This window comes from Lissotriton vulgaris, chromosome 2_2 (assembly GCF_964263255.1).
Source record: "Lissotriton vulgaris chromosome 2_2, aLisVul1.2, whole genome shotgun sequence".
Classification (NCBI taxonomy): domain Eukaryota; kingdom Metazoa; phylum Chordata; class Amphibia; order Caudata; family Salamandridae; genus Lissotriton; species Lissotriton vulgaris.
Window position 1 is genome coordinate 129,447,117 of NC_141688.1, and position 14,780 is coordinate 129,461,896.

The 14,780-nt window shown below is 45.9% G+C and overlaps 2 protein-coding genes across 3 annotated transcripts in view; one reads left to right on the forward strand and one right to left on the reverse strand.

Annotated features, from left to right (window-relative positions):
* APH1B (aph-1B gamma-secretase subunit) overlaps nucleotides 1-3,501 on the reverse strand; it is a 98,551-nt gene extending 95,050 nt beyond the window's left edge. Inside the window, exon 1 of the mRNA XM_086959444.1 lies at nucleotides 3,075-3,501. Coding sequence (XP_086815570.1) covers nucleotides 3,075-3,187 — 113 coding nt within the window. The 5' untranslated portion in view covers nucleotides 3,188-3,501. The remainder of the gene's footprint in view (nucleotides 1-3,074) is intronic.
* Nucleotides 3,502-3,583: 82 nt separating this feature from the next.
* Nucleotides 3,584-14,780, forward strand: part of LOC147729143 (uncharacterized) — a 160,935-nt gene continuing 149,738 nt past the window's right edge. The window contains exons 1-2 of one of the 2 annotated variants that reach the window (XM_086959441.1): nucleotides 3,584-3,795; nucleotides 6,561-6,687. In XM_086959441.1, coding sequence (XP_086815567.1) covers nucleotides 3,772-3,795; nucleotides 6,561-6,687 — 151 coding nt within the window. In that variant the 5' untranslated portion in view covers nucleotides 3,584-3,771. The remainder of the gene's footprint in view (nucleotides 3,796-6,560; nucleotides 6,688-14,780) is intronic. The other variant, XM_086959442.1, reaches the window with a different exon arrangement.

Genomic DNA, 14,780 nt, shown 5'->3' on the forward strand with positions numbered 1-14,780 from the left:
AATTGGGCATTCTGTATTCGGCATCCCATGCTATCACGCTTACTAACTATGGCATTAGTAAATCAAGTGAGAGACTTGAGCACTCATAGGCAGACGATTTTTCTTGTGTGAACTCGTAATACGCAAAATCTATGCCTGCATACGGAAGCTAAAAAAACAATTGCAGAGAGAGGTTGCATCTGATGGAACACTACCGGACACACACCGAGCAGATAGCTGTGGGGCGGGACAGAGTATGGGGCAATTTCGGTTTACTTTGATTTAATGTTTAGTTGTCCGTGGGACAAAATAGACATTAAATCTTCTTGCCCCTGACAGAAATCAACAAGTCTCGGGCGTCGGGCGATACGAATTCCCCACCCCTGGGGCCTCCTTCGGAGACCGCCTAGACAACAATGCGCACAACAGCAAAGAGCTCTTTAACATCGTGAAGGAACTCTCCAACCCAAGCTCCAACACCAACGACGTCCCACCGTCGCAAAACCTGTGGACTCGCTGGCCACCTTCTTCCACCGTAACATCGCAGACATCCACGACAGCTTCAACGCCACAACCGCCCCGACAACCACTGAGACCTCGGCCCCCAGGACCACCATCCGCCTGCTCTCCTGGACCAACATCAACGACGAAGACACCACCATCAAGATCATGAACACCATCCACTCCGGATCTCCGTCAGACCCATGCCCACACCACATCTTCAACAAAGCCAGCACAGCCATCGCACCCCATCTCCGGAAAGTCATCAACACCTCATTCGAGACAGCAACCTTCCCGGAGAGCTGGAAGCAGGCCGAGATCAACACCTTACTCAAGAAACCCAGGGCGGACCCCAAGAACTTCCAGCCCATCTCGCTGCTCCCGGTCCCGGCAAAGGTCATCCGAGAAGACCGCCAACGAACATCTGAACTGCTACCTCGAGGAGAACAACATCCTGGACCCTTCCCAGTCCGGGTTCCACAGCAACTACAGCATCGAGACTGACCTCTTCGCCGCCACCGATGACATCAAGTCACTGCTGGACAACGGAGTAACGGCGGTCCTCCTGGACCGGTCAGCCGCCTTCGACACGGTCTGCCACCACACACTACGAACACGCCTCCACAATGTCGGGATCCAAGAGAAGGCACTGGACTGGACCACCTCCTTCCTCTCCGGGAGAACAAAGAGCGTCCGCCTTCCCCCCCTTCCGCTCCAAAACCACTGAGGTCATCTGCGGCGTACCCCAGGGCTCATCCCTCAGCCCAACTCTGTTGAACATCTACATGGCACCGCTCGCCCACGTCGCCCGTTGGCACAACCTCAACATCATCTCCTACGCCGATGACACCCAGCTGATCCTCTCCCTCACAAAGGACCCCCACACTGCCAAAAACAACCTTCACAAAGGAATGAAGGTCGTCCTGAATGGATGAGGAACAGCCGACTGAAGCTGAACTCGGACAAGACGGGGGTCCTCATCCTCGGATCCACCCCTTCGGCCTAGGACGATCCCTGTTGGCCGACCGCACTGGGAACCACTCGAAACACCCACTGCCCCGCACGCAACCTAGGGGTCATCCTCGACTCCACCCTCTCCATGACTAAACAGGTCAACGCTGTCTCCTGCTACAACACCCTCCGCGTGCTCCGAAGGATCTACAAGTGGATCCCCACTGAAACGAGAAGAAGGGTCACCCAAGCCCTCGTCAGCAGCAGGTTGGACTACGGAAACACCCTCTACGCAGGAGCCTCGGCCAAACTCCTGAGACTGCTCTAACGCATGCAGAGCCCCTCTGCACGCCTGATTCTCGACATCCCTTGCAGCAGCCACATCAAACCCCACCCGAGAGACCTGCACTGGCTCCCGGTCAACAAGAGGATAACCTCCAAGCTCCTCACCCATGCACACAAGGCACTCGACAATTCCGGACCAACATACCTCAACATACAACTCAGCTTCTACACCCCCACCCGCCAGCTCCACTGACCTCGTCCTCGCCACAGTCCCCCGCTTCTGAAGAGCGACCTCCGGTGGCAGATCGTTCTCCCTCCTCGCCGTCAAGACCTGGAACACCCTCCCCATCCACCTACGACAGACGCAAAACCTGCAGACCTTCAGAAAACTCCTCAAGACCTGGCTATTCAAGCAGTAGCAGCATTCCCCACCCCAGCGCCTTGAGACCCTCACTGGTGAGTAGTGCGCTTTACAAATGATATGATTGACTGATTGAATGCAATAAGGCAAACAGGACCTACTGAAAAAAGCGGTTAGTTTTGGTCTCAGAAACCTTTTCCCCATTAGTTAGAGAGGCCACCCAATAACTTGCGGCAACTCGTGGCCGCCACTTCCGAACACGTGCTAAACCTGTGAAAAACAAAGCTGTGGACTCCAAGGGTCCACTGGCTGATCTTCTGTGTGGCTACAGGCAGACGACAAGCAGCAAGAAAACTTTTCCGGGAATTATCCTGCTGACCAGTGGCAAGTGGACCTGGAGTAGACCTTGCTGTTGGCCTCTGCCTGATACATGTGGGTCTCTAGGTACTTTCATCCCAGTCTACCGTGATTTTCTGCGCTATGGGTACTTATCATTTTGTTTATTAAATTGTACTCTTTCTTATTCAGTTTGGGATTTGTATTGTTTTGCATTTTGACTTTAATACTGCTTAGGGGTGTATAAATATTCACACATTGCCTTAAATTAACCCTGTCTGCCCTGTGCCACAGCTACTAGGAAGTTGGACTCTGGTTAATTTAGTGACAAGAGTTGAGATTATTCCTTGAAGCGGGCCATTTCCCACCCCAAATAATAATCCAAATTATTACAGCTAGACAGTTTTGTGTTTTTTCTTGGCTAAAACGTCAGCAAGCTGGGAGAGAATGCTCAGTAATTGATGACTGGGAACAAGAAATCGGATTTGGGGGTAATGACCTGGCAGAAGACACCCAATCTTACTCTCACCCTCCAGCTCAATCATTCTTGATCTCCCACTCTGCCATTTCAAGACAAACTGCTCTCTTGCATCCCTCACTCACTCTCCAGCCCTGTCTCCCCTCCCCCACAGCAGCCCTCGCCACAGGGTCGCCTTCTCACCCGGCTATCAGGAAGATGATGCGGAGGGGGTCCGAGGCGATGGTCAGGACGTACAGCGAGAGTGCCGGTCCGAAGGCGATGAAGGTGCAGCCGAAGAACACGGTGACCGTCATTGCCGAGCCGAGGGAGGACCAGGGTACGACAGCAGCAAAGCTTTGCTGAAAGCACTAAACAGACCTGCTTTTGATACACGGAAGTGCTCGTGACACCGACAGGAAGAGGCAGTTCTAAGAACACTGACAGAGCCGTTGGCCAGCTGTGAACCCAATACACACTGTAGCTATAAGTATAGTTGCCACTATGCTGAAGCTGGATAATTTTGGTGGATACATTTTAAATTATTGTTTAACTCAATACGTTCACAACAAGTAGCTTGGGCTATTGGTCCTCAGCTCCGCTATGTCTCTGCAGGCAACCCCCAATTGGTAGTAAATGCTGACTGCGCATGCGCACTAAGCAGTCTAAGCCTGCCACAGGTGTTGTTGAGTCTTTGTGCGCACGCGCAAATTGTTAGTGTGACGTGGACTACGCATGTGACGTGTGACTCGCGGAAGTGCCTTGCTGCAAAAGAAGTATAGTGAAGCAAGAAGCTCTGTGTATTCACGGTGTAACCTGATGACTCGTAGTACGCTTTGCCTCAAAATAAACTCAGACGCAGATATTGGTCCTGGGTGGTCCAGTGAAAGACAGGTGAAACATGTCTGCGCAGAAATCAAAGAAGGTGAGCGGTGACCTGGGTGGGCAGAGGATTTACTTCCATTCCCTGAATGGACACAACAATTACTGATACATCCGAGTGTAATGATAACATGTTGAATGTGTGTAAAACGAGAAGGTCAGCATAGGACACTAACTTTTAGATGTCATGATGGAAAACAAAGGCACTTAGCTTGTCAACTTCGCAATACATTAAGAGACTCCGATTTGGAGGAAAGTTTTTGACATTGATCAAAGTCTGTATGTGAGAAACATACATGAGAATGTGAGATGGCTTGCATTGTACGAGTAATAAGCACTAGTAATAATTTAAATACCACTTACCAATGCATTTTTTTATTGAATTTCTTTTATGGCTCTATTCATCCCAATGGATAATGTCAGAATGCATTACATCACACACATATCAATCAATCAGGGGAATTGTAAGTGCGCTACTCACCCGTGAGGTTCTCTAGGCGCCGGGGGGTGGGGTGGGGGAATCCGCTGGTCTGTTCAGCCGAAGAGCCAGGTCTTGAGAGTTTTTCTGAAGGTGTTAAGGGAGGGTGCACGTATGATGTCTGCCAGTAGCTCATCTTGGCTGCAATGTGAGAGAAGGATCTTCTGCCTGCTCTGGCTCTGTGGATGCGCGGGGCCTCGGCCAGTGCGAGGTTGGAGGATGTAGGTTTCTTTTGGGTATGTGGAAGTTGATTCTGTCATTGAGGTATTCGGGTCCGTTGTTGTGTAGGCATTTGTTGGCGTGGGTGAGGATTTTGAAAGTGACTCTTTTCTCCACGGCGAGCCTGTGGAGTCTTTGTAGGTGTTGGCTGATGTGTTCTTGCCAAGGGATGCAGAGCACGAGTCTGGCTGCTGTGTTTTGGATGGTCTGGAGTTTCCGTAGTAGGGACTTGTTGATGCCGGCGTAGAGTGCGTTTCCATAGGCCAGTCTGCTGGTGATGAGTGCGTGGGTGACCGTCTACTTTGACTCAGGCGGGGGAGGGGGAATACATTTGAAGGTCTTACCGAGTATGCGGAGGTTGTTGTAGCAGCTGGATGTGATGGGGTTGACCTGTCGGTTCATGGTGAATGAGGAGTTGAGGATGATACCCAGGTTCTTGGCTTGGTCTGAGGGGGTGGTGGGCTCCAGAGGGCTGTCGGCCACCAGCTGTTGTCCCATGCTGAAGGGGTGGTTCCGAGGACTAGGATTTCTGGTTTCGCTGTGTTGAGTTTCAGACAGCTGTTGGTCATCCAGTCTGTGACGTCTTGCATTCCTTTCTGGAAGTTGAGTTTGGCGGTGGTGGGGTCTCGGGTGAGGGAGAGGATGAGCTGGATGTCATCGGCCTAGGATACAATGCTGAGGCCATATTTTCGTATGATGGCTGCGAGGGGTGCCAAGTAGATATTGAAGAGGGTTGGGCTCAGTGAAAATCCCTGTGGGACTCCACAGGTGATATTCGTAGGATCTGAGAGGAAGGGTGGTATCCAGACACAATGCTCTATACAAGTGTGTAAATCAGTGTACAAGAAAATGGTATGTAAGACAATGAGGGTTACAAGGTGTAGTGGTCACATATTCTTAATCGTAGGCATTATATATGATGAGTGCTTGGCCTGGAGCAACACAAACTCAAGATTTAAAGCATAAAACAGTGGTTGTTGTCTGTACTAATACGACTTTAGTACTACCGAAACAAACCAATTTTTCACAACATCCTTAGAATAAAGATTGAGAAAAATAAACGAAGGTTCTAAAGCTATGCCTTGCAGTTTGAAATAATTCCTTCTTACTGGTTCAAAAGGGACTGTTCTATATATGAAAACGTGTAACCTATGAACTCCAAGCAACAAAATGATTGCTATGACAAGAGCAGTAACCCACTGAGCTATCCACAAAAAATACAAATCTGTGCTATGAATGTTACACGCTGTGCTTTGCGGCAGGTACATTAACCTTATGTACTACTTTATGATGAGTCATAACTAGACAATACGCAGCTCTCTTAAGCATGTGCACTAACCACCATAGTAAACGTACCATTATCATTATTCCCGGGACATTTCTGAGAACACAAAGATTTAATTTCTGTAGCAGGTGCTTTAACTTTGTAAGATATCTAAAAATGTAGCCTGCTTGTGACTGATTAAGTATGCCAGAACAGATTTACTGTCACATTTGTCCTTGGTACCTGATTCATTGTGGCAGAGTTTTTTTTGGGGGGGGAATGTATAAGTTGACTCAGACTCTGCTTTTCATGACTCTGCCCTCCGTTACACCATCTCCCTTCTGCTGGACTTCCACACCTTGACCACCTAATTAATAGGATCCCGAAGTAAAACGTTTTTATTTCCAGCTGTGCAGCCAATCTGTGTGTGTGTAGTAAAAATCCATTCTCCATACTGTACTGAGACCACACTATGTGAGCCAACCTAGGATTGGCTGATACGTTTCTCAGACAATTCTAGCACTCTTCATACTGCTTGTTGTCTGCATTTCTAGGCCTAATGCCAGATTAAATCGAGTTAGATGTTAGATTAAAATCATACTAGGACCTGCTTTGGCTATTTCTTGTGCATCCTGGCAAACACTCATAAGCAAGCCACTGCCAAGCATGTCACCTTACTGGCTTTCATGTTGTCAGAGTGAAAGACTTTGAGAAAGTATAAAGGCAAGAGAGGAGCAGAAGGGGCAGATGATAACATTAGTTACATATCAAAAGTATCCAAACCAATTAAGCAGTTGTTTCACTGAATAGTATTGATTAGCATGGCCTGCATGTTTTGTTCTTTCAGGGACCTGTGACCTTCCATGATGTTGCTGCATATTTCTCGGCAGAGGAGTGGAAGCTTTTACATGAATGGCAGAAGGAGCTTTACAGGAACGTGATGAAGGACATTCAACAAGCATTGATGTCGCTGGGTAAATTAACAGTGGCCAATTGAAATATATAGAAAGTATTTTAATTGTCTGTATCCATTTAGCTTGACAAGGTAAATTCTATTTTTCATGACAGAAGTTTAAAATCTCAGGGTGCCATGGCTACATATAGCCAGTAAATGCCAATATAATTATTTCAGGGCGCTCCTCTGTAGTTCTAAATGTACCACTTTCTGTAGGTCAATCTCTGTTACAGTGTGAACTGCATCCTTGAAGTATACCTCTGTGCACTGCATCTTCATGTTCTTTACTTTGGTGTGTACTGCTTTCCCTGGGCCATTTCTTTGGTAGTGTGTATACTACTAACACAATGGTTATCATTGCATTTTTAAATTTCCTTTTAAGTTAAACAGCGTGCTCACCAAATCGCTGAACAAAGATAATTGGAGTTTAAAAATTTGATTGAGATCTCTCTGGACTCATCTCATTATGAGCTCACCTCTTCTGCCACATTACTCTGTATGCTACATTAGTGTTGCATGACAGTCAAACACAGCATAGACATGACATGGAACTTGACTTAATAAAAACATTGTTTAATTGAAGCGTCTTAACCTACCGTGGATTTACTTTCACCACCTGATTACTTACTTACTTCTCAAGATTTTATAGAGAAGGCAGGATTGGGATGGCGCAGCTGTGCCTACCAAAATACTTTACCCTCCCTTCTAGTGTCTTCCAACTCCCTTCCCACTTTTCAAGAATTCGCAATTGAACTTGAGTTTATTGCCACTACATCAACCAGCATGCACATTAGCTACCATACTCTTGACGAGAACAACTCTTTTGTCAATCACTGCATGGAATACATAATCTCAAAATCATGTTTACTTACATCCTTGTCGGAGATTTCAACCATCTCTGGGATAAGCCCAACGATTGCTTGTTTTGCTTCTTTGCCAAAATCATGCAAGAGAACAGCGTGACTTAGCACTGTTCTGAACACAAATATACTAAAGGGACCTACTTATTGCTTAAGAGGATTCTGCTTTGGTCATTGTCTTAATAATAGTGGACTAATTTGACCATTTACATATTCCCTTCTCAATTATCTTTACAACCGCTATTACTGTGGGACAGCCCAAGAATCAACAACTTCAAAATGAATATATCCTGATTTCCAGAGGGCCATGATGTGAATGATGATGGTAGCATATTTAATGATACCCTAATTGGATTTGTTAATGCCATGATTTGTGAAAACGGGCCTAGGCTTCTAAAACAAGATCTCAAATATGTGATACAAGCACTGGTTTATCCAGGCTTTACTGTGTCAATGCTGTTCTCACTGGCATTACTAAGATTCACCTACCCCCAGTCTGAGCCTCTTTGCATTCTGCAGCACATTGATATCAGGCATTAGCCCCTTTCATCATATCATCCGTACTATACTCTTTGGCAACCCCTTCTTAAAATGTATCTTGAATCAGTCCTTTTTGGAATGTGCTTCTAGAGTTTGTAATTTGATTCTGCCTTATATCTGCACTATTGCCGGTGTCCTGACTTTCTACTGAAAGCTAAAAAAAAGATCATTGTTCATTATTTCTCTCTTATTTCTACCTAATCTCCTCTGGATTCTGCCTGATTAGTTCTTGATTTGTTTCAACCTTTGCTTCATTTTTGGCATGAGCCTGAACTACCTAGTACTTAATGGTTATTCTTTTTATTGGCATTTGTATGATGGTAACTTGTCATTATGTACGTTTCTACCTGATACTGTACTTGATATTTTGCATTGTAATATTTATATTGATAAAGCACACTGATGCTGTAGGACCATGTACATGCTGCACAAAATGCTAAATAAGTTAGTTTCCAATAGTTAGAAATACTAGCAGAAACTGCTAGGGAACAACAAGATTAGGAGACATCATAATGGAGAAAGCAATACAGAAGATGAGAACTGAATGTAATGAGTGTCTGATTGAAGCAAATGTGCAGGAGGAAAGCATTCTTAAACTTTGGAACTACATCACCGGGATCCTTTACAACAGTGACCCTTTGGAGCCTTTCAGAAATAAATACATGGTGAATTTTGAGAGCCCATAATCCTCCACAAGAGACTCGGGTGTCTCCACATATTGTTCTGAAGAAGACTCCAGACAAGAAACAAGTGTCATGTTGACTTTATTGTGTCGAAACATTGACGGTGAAAACAGTCTGTACCATACACGTTGGCTGGTGCAAAAGCGATGCATCTGTACTAACCAGTTCCAAATTAAACATAATTGTGGGTGGACAAACCCTTCAAATGAATCCTGTTGAGCCTTCAGATTGTATATATCTTCACATACGCACTTTTGGCATGTCACAAGCACACTTCGCAGAGAGCACCTGGTTATGTGATATCGCCTTTTAAGTGACATTAACTGATTTGAGCCCATAAGTCCTTTATAAAGGACTTTAATCTTTTCAGTTTCTGTGTGCGTAATTGGTTCTTTTTGTCATAAGTAAATTGTTGAGAGTATCATAGACATCGGACTCCGGCAAGAATTGTTAAATAGTATTTAAGTCTTCCGACAGAACTACATTCCTTCCATATACAGAAATTGAGAGGCAGCACAAAGTTCCATAAAGGTGAAATTGGAAAAGAAAGAGACTGAGGTACACAGCCATGAATATAATCAAAAACAACACAAAGATAACTGAACTTGAAATGAGGGCAGGTATCATGGAGGTGCGAGAGCAGAAAGAGAATGAGCAATGGAGAAAACGTTTAAAGACTGGAAAGGATGGAATGCATAGGCATGGAGACCAATGAGCAGGAAAAAGCTGTCATTTAGACTAGAGAAAGTGATTAGAGTCTTAGTAATGTATAAATCAGAAATGCTTTCAAATTCTGAAACATACCTTGTTGAAAACAGCAGCCAGAAGCAACCAAATAAATATGCACAGACAGTGAAAGTGGAGGACTAAAAGTGATGCACAACTTGGAGGCAGAAGAGGAAGGAATGGATAGAGAAGGGGTAATTAGAGAGTTCGATGGAGGAACACAGTCATGAGAGAGAAGACCGGAGGGAAGAGGATTTGTTTCTTTGAATTAAGGCGAGGACAATTCTGTAACATCAGAGTTGGATGGCATTAAGCCATTAGGAAATAGGGTCACAAAGATCAAAGGAAAAGAAAAACCTGGAAATTGGCAGACGTGACAAGTAACTGAAGCCAAAATAAAATCTAAGAGGGTAGTTAGCTTAGATAAGGACAGACCCTTGAGGGGCATCAGAACAAACCAGTAGAGTATGAGCAAGAAGACAAGACTAAAAATCAAAGTATGGTTGTTGAGAGAAATGAGAATGAACCAAAGGCAATTTACCAAAAGAGAGAACAGTAAATAGAACAGAGCAATCCGCAACATAAAAGGAAGTAGAAAGGTTAAGAACAACAAGAGGAGAAGAATGTTTTGGATAGCGAGCAGGAGTGAGGTAGGAGGTTACAGATAGGACTATAGTTTCAGGAGAACACAGGGGTGAGCTCCAGAATCAGCTAGAGTACAAAATAGGAAGAAGCATTGGCAAAGCCAATAAGTGTTGCCTGTAGGCGAGATATTAGCTGTCTCAGTCTGGTGGGGGTGATGACTGAGAAGGGCAGTAAATCGGTGGAGAGCAGGATAATATATATTTTTTAAAAGTGCTTTAGCCGCTTTATAGCACTCTATAAAAAAAAAATTATGTCTTTTGGAAGGGAGAGACGAAATGGACAAGGCAAGTATGTGAAGGAGAAGGACCAGTAATGGGGTGGGTGAGGGTTAGGTGAAATAGACTGGGAGGTGGGGGCCAGAAAAAAGTGGTACAGGGCGGATGGGGAAAAGAAGATGTTAACCACAGAAATTAGACCCTCGCTTCCTGTTTATTTCTGTTGTACACATAGTGCAACCGTCAAATGACTCCGCGATGTATAACCTGACATGTACCCTGCCTGCACCACATGTGCTTGGTCGTGTATTATCCCTGCACCATGTGTGCCGTGTTGTGTACCCTCCCTGCACCGTGTGCGCTCTGTCATGTTAACATCCCTGTACCACGTGTGCCCTGTCCTGTACCCTCCCTGCACCACGTGTGCTGTGTCGTGTACCGTCCCTGCACCACAGGTGCCCTGTTGGATACCCTACCTGAACCATATGTGCCCTGTCGTGTATCCTCCCTGCACCATGTGTGCCCTGTCATGTACCCTGCCCGATCCCTGCAAACCTTAGCAGTGCAGAGATTGGATCGACACCTTCAATAAATGCCTGCTAGGAATTTATAGTAGAGAAAGTAGGTGCAGCTTCAAAAAGCAGAACATCTGGAACCTTCTCTTCCACTGGGAGAAATGTAATTTGCTTCCATTGTGCTTTAATTATTTTGCAATATTTGATATTTTTGACAGTATTATTCCAATCTTTATTTCGACCATTCGGTCATAAAAGATACATAGTACAAATAAAATCACATGTGACTCTGTCATGAACAGATAAAACATTGAGTACATAGGTTAAAAGGGTCTTGTACAGACTTAAAACATCTTAAAAAGTGAAGAATTTCTAGGTACTACCCAGCATCTTTAAAAAGCGATTACGCGTATACCAGACATTAGTAAAGAATTTGGAAAGTGCAAAAACAGTTGGGCCGGAAACATCAGATTTTAAAATCCTGTACATTGGTGCATATTCCCTGCCACCCAAATTCCTTATCAAAGGTAGGAGCCAGTATTTTCTAGCTGCCTTATAGGCTGGGCAGAAGAAGACCACGTGCAAGTCGTTTTCCTCCTTGTCAGCACAGACAGGACACTGCTTTGTGGAGGAAGCCGATGACCAGGAGCTTGTAAAGGACCGAAAGGGCAATGTGCCGTATCTCCATTGGAGGAACAGCTTCCTAGCAAGTATGGGATAGATAGGATCCAAAGCCTTCTCAAACCTATAGTGGTCCTTGAATTGCAGGAACACAGATGATAGGGACCCGTCTGGCTGAGTAGCTTGGACCCTTGCCCATTTGTGTTCGTGGTACAAATTCGCCAGGGACCTCTTAGAAGTGTTTGGTGCTGCAATCGCCGGCTCAGTCCATAAGTCTGGGAGCCCCAGTTCCATACAAGTAACCTGAATATTTTTGACCCAGGGGATACTAAGCGCCTTGGGGTGATTCAGTAATTCGACCAGTTCCGCCCTATAGTCTGCGAGGTCATTGCTGCTCCATAGCCTACGCCAGAAGGCTATGGGTCTCAAGCTTATCTCGTCGGCTAGTGGTCGAAGCCCTAAATCAAGCCTCAAGGGGAGGAGCGGGGTACTAGGGGGGAGTGCGGCTATCTGTCTTATGAACTTATTTTCTGTTAGTGACAGGTTCCGACAGGGCGTGTGACCCCACAGTTCAGCCCCGTACATGATCGCCCCCCTAGCCTGGGCCCTGTATATCTGGATTAAAGCCCCCAATGGGCGGTATGACGAGCCAGTCATCATCCGGGCGATGCCCCCAGTAGTTTGTATTAGCTTAAGGTTTGCCCTACTCTGGTGGGATCCCCAGGTCATGGTTTCGTTGAGGGTCACACCAAGATATTCAAAGGTGGTTACTCTCTCGAGCCGCACGGCTCCCAGTTGTGGATTCGGGTGCAGTTTCTGGCTCGGGTTCAAAACCATAAATTTGGTTTTCGTAGCATTGATTTCTAACCCTCTGTCAAGGCAGAAAGCCACGAAGGAATCGAGTATCCTTTGTATACCCATGGGGGTTTTAGATAGCAACAGTGTGTCGTCCGCAAACATAATTGCGGGCACCCTGCTGCCATTTAGTTTGGGGGCATCAGTATAGTCGGTGGCATTGAGATGGGCGATTACCCCGTTGACAAAGAGGCAAAACAGGGTCAGCGCCAGCACACAGCCCTGTCTTACCCCACGGCCAACGGGGAATCTATCAGTCAGTTCCCCCGACCTCCCGCACCTCACGCGGGCGTAATTATTATGGTGCAGCCTCTGCAAGATCGATAGGATATCTGGGGGAACACCCATCTCTGCCAGAACGCTCCAAAGTTTCCCCCGGGGCACCAAGTCGAAAGCAGCCCGTAGGTCCACAAAAATTGTGTACAAACTGCCGCCCTCGAACTTTGCTGTCCTCCAATAGATTAGATTCAATCTAAAAACCTGGTCCACTGTGGATACCCCCTTCCTAAATCCCGCCTGGTAAGGACTATGGGCACCCACCTCCTCCACCCAATCCTGAAGCCTGTTCAGCAAAACCCTGCCAAACAGCTTCTGTGCTACATCTATCAGACTAATTGGTCTGTAGTTGGCAGGGAGGAGGAGCGAGCCCTTTTTAAAGATGGGAACCACCTCTGCCCCCAGCCAAGTACTAGGGATTTCCATCCCACCGAGAACACTATTGAAAAGGGCAACAAGGTAAGGGGCCCAGACAGTGGGCTCCTGTTTAAACAGGTCCCCCGGTAAGCCGTCCAGTCCCGGCGCCTTCCCGGCAGCCAGACCTGAGATAGCAGCAGTGACCTCACCCAGTGTTATTGGATCCCCTTGGCAGCCCGGCCGGTCCACTTCACTAGGGGCAGGGAGTTCTCCCGGCTCAGAGCTGTATAGGGACTGGAAATGAGCCTGCCACGCCCAGGTGCTATATTAGGCTCTAGTGCCGATTGTAAACTCCCTGATCCCCCATTCACGGTCCTCCAGAACAGGCGTTGATCTTGGATCGCCAGGGCCTTGGTGAGTTCTTCCCACTGGTTTTCTTCCCATTCTGCTTTGGCCTGGACAAGAAGCTTCTTGTAGGCTCGCCTGCTTTGTTTAAGGCGTTCCCCTCCTAAACCCTCCTTGATTACTCCAAGAAGTTCTGCTTTGGCTCGTCTACATGCTGTATTATACCACAATGTTTTGCCTAGGCGCCTCTCCCTTTGATATTTCCAATAGCCGCTTTTCATTGTGCACTTAGAATAAAGTTCTCTGCGGCGGGTAAATGATTGCTGAGTATTAATTAAAAAAAATCTGTACAAATGCTCTGATATCTTCTATTCCAAAAAAGCTGTGCAGCAAATGTTGCTTTCACTATCGCAAAGGGTAATATGCTCAAGAAAACATGCACTCCGCCGAAATTCTGGAAAAGAAAACAATGCTTCTCAACATAGCCAACAATTACTATTTTTGCATTTGCCAAATTGGTGCACCTCAGACCTATGAAAGCACACTAAGCTTATGTAAAATGACACATTAACATTCCACGAAAGACTGTAATAATTTGTGCTGTGCAAGGTCACAGGTTCCATATTTAGCTATAAATGCCAGTTCAACCTTGATTTTGCCAACTAAGTATGCAAGGTTGGTATCAATTTTATGGTACAACATCATCTACATATATGCCACCCTAATCGATATGCGTAGTGACATGTATGGTATACAGTTATCCTGTGGTGGTTTGGTCTATATTGCTTTCAAAGTTTCTAAGCGGTTTTGGAATACTTGAAACGTAAAAAATGAAAGAAGTGCCAAATTGTGCTTTCAGATGAAAAAGCCACATAGAGTGGAACCATTTAAAAAGCTCTTGCACCAGAAATCTGATGCATCTTCACGTTCTCAGGGGACAAGGTGTCATTCAAAGGTCTACATCTGGCACCAGACGTGCTTCTCTGGGTAGCAAGCAATGACGCCAATAAGAAGGATGTGGCACCAAGGGCGGTGTAGGCAGATGGGATGCCAACTTTAGAACTGGATAACCAGTTTTGAGTCTCAACATTACCTCAACATCCTGTAAATTCTAGACAAATCACTGAATCTCCCCTTTCTTAAAAAATAAACATAAATAAACTTGTATAATGTAACTGGTGCTCATGTTAAGCGCCCCATGACTTCCGGTCGGGTTGGACATGCCCTGTTTACAAATGCAAAAAAAAAAAAGATAGCACCTCAATCGCAGCGCGAGGGACGGAGGGAGACTAATTAAGCGTGGTTCTTTGTCCATGCTCCACACGAAGATAAGGAAGTGACGGCATTGCACTGGCTACTGAATTAGGAGGCAGCAAATAAGAGGAGTGCTAACAAATTGTAAGTAATTGGCAGACTAAAATCCCCTGTTTTGAAGACTTACCCCCCTCCCCCCCTGATACAACAGATCATTGCC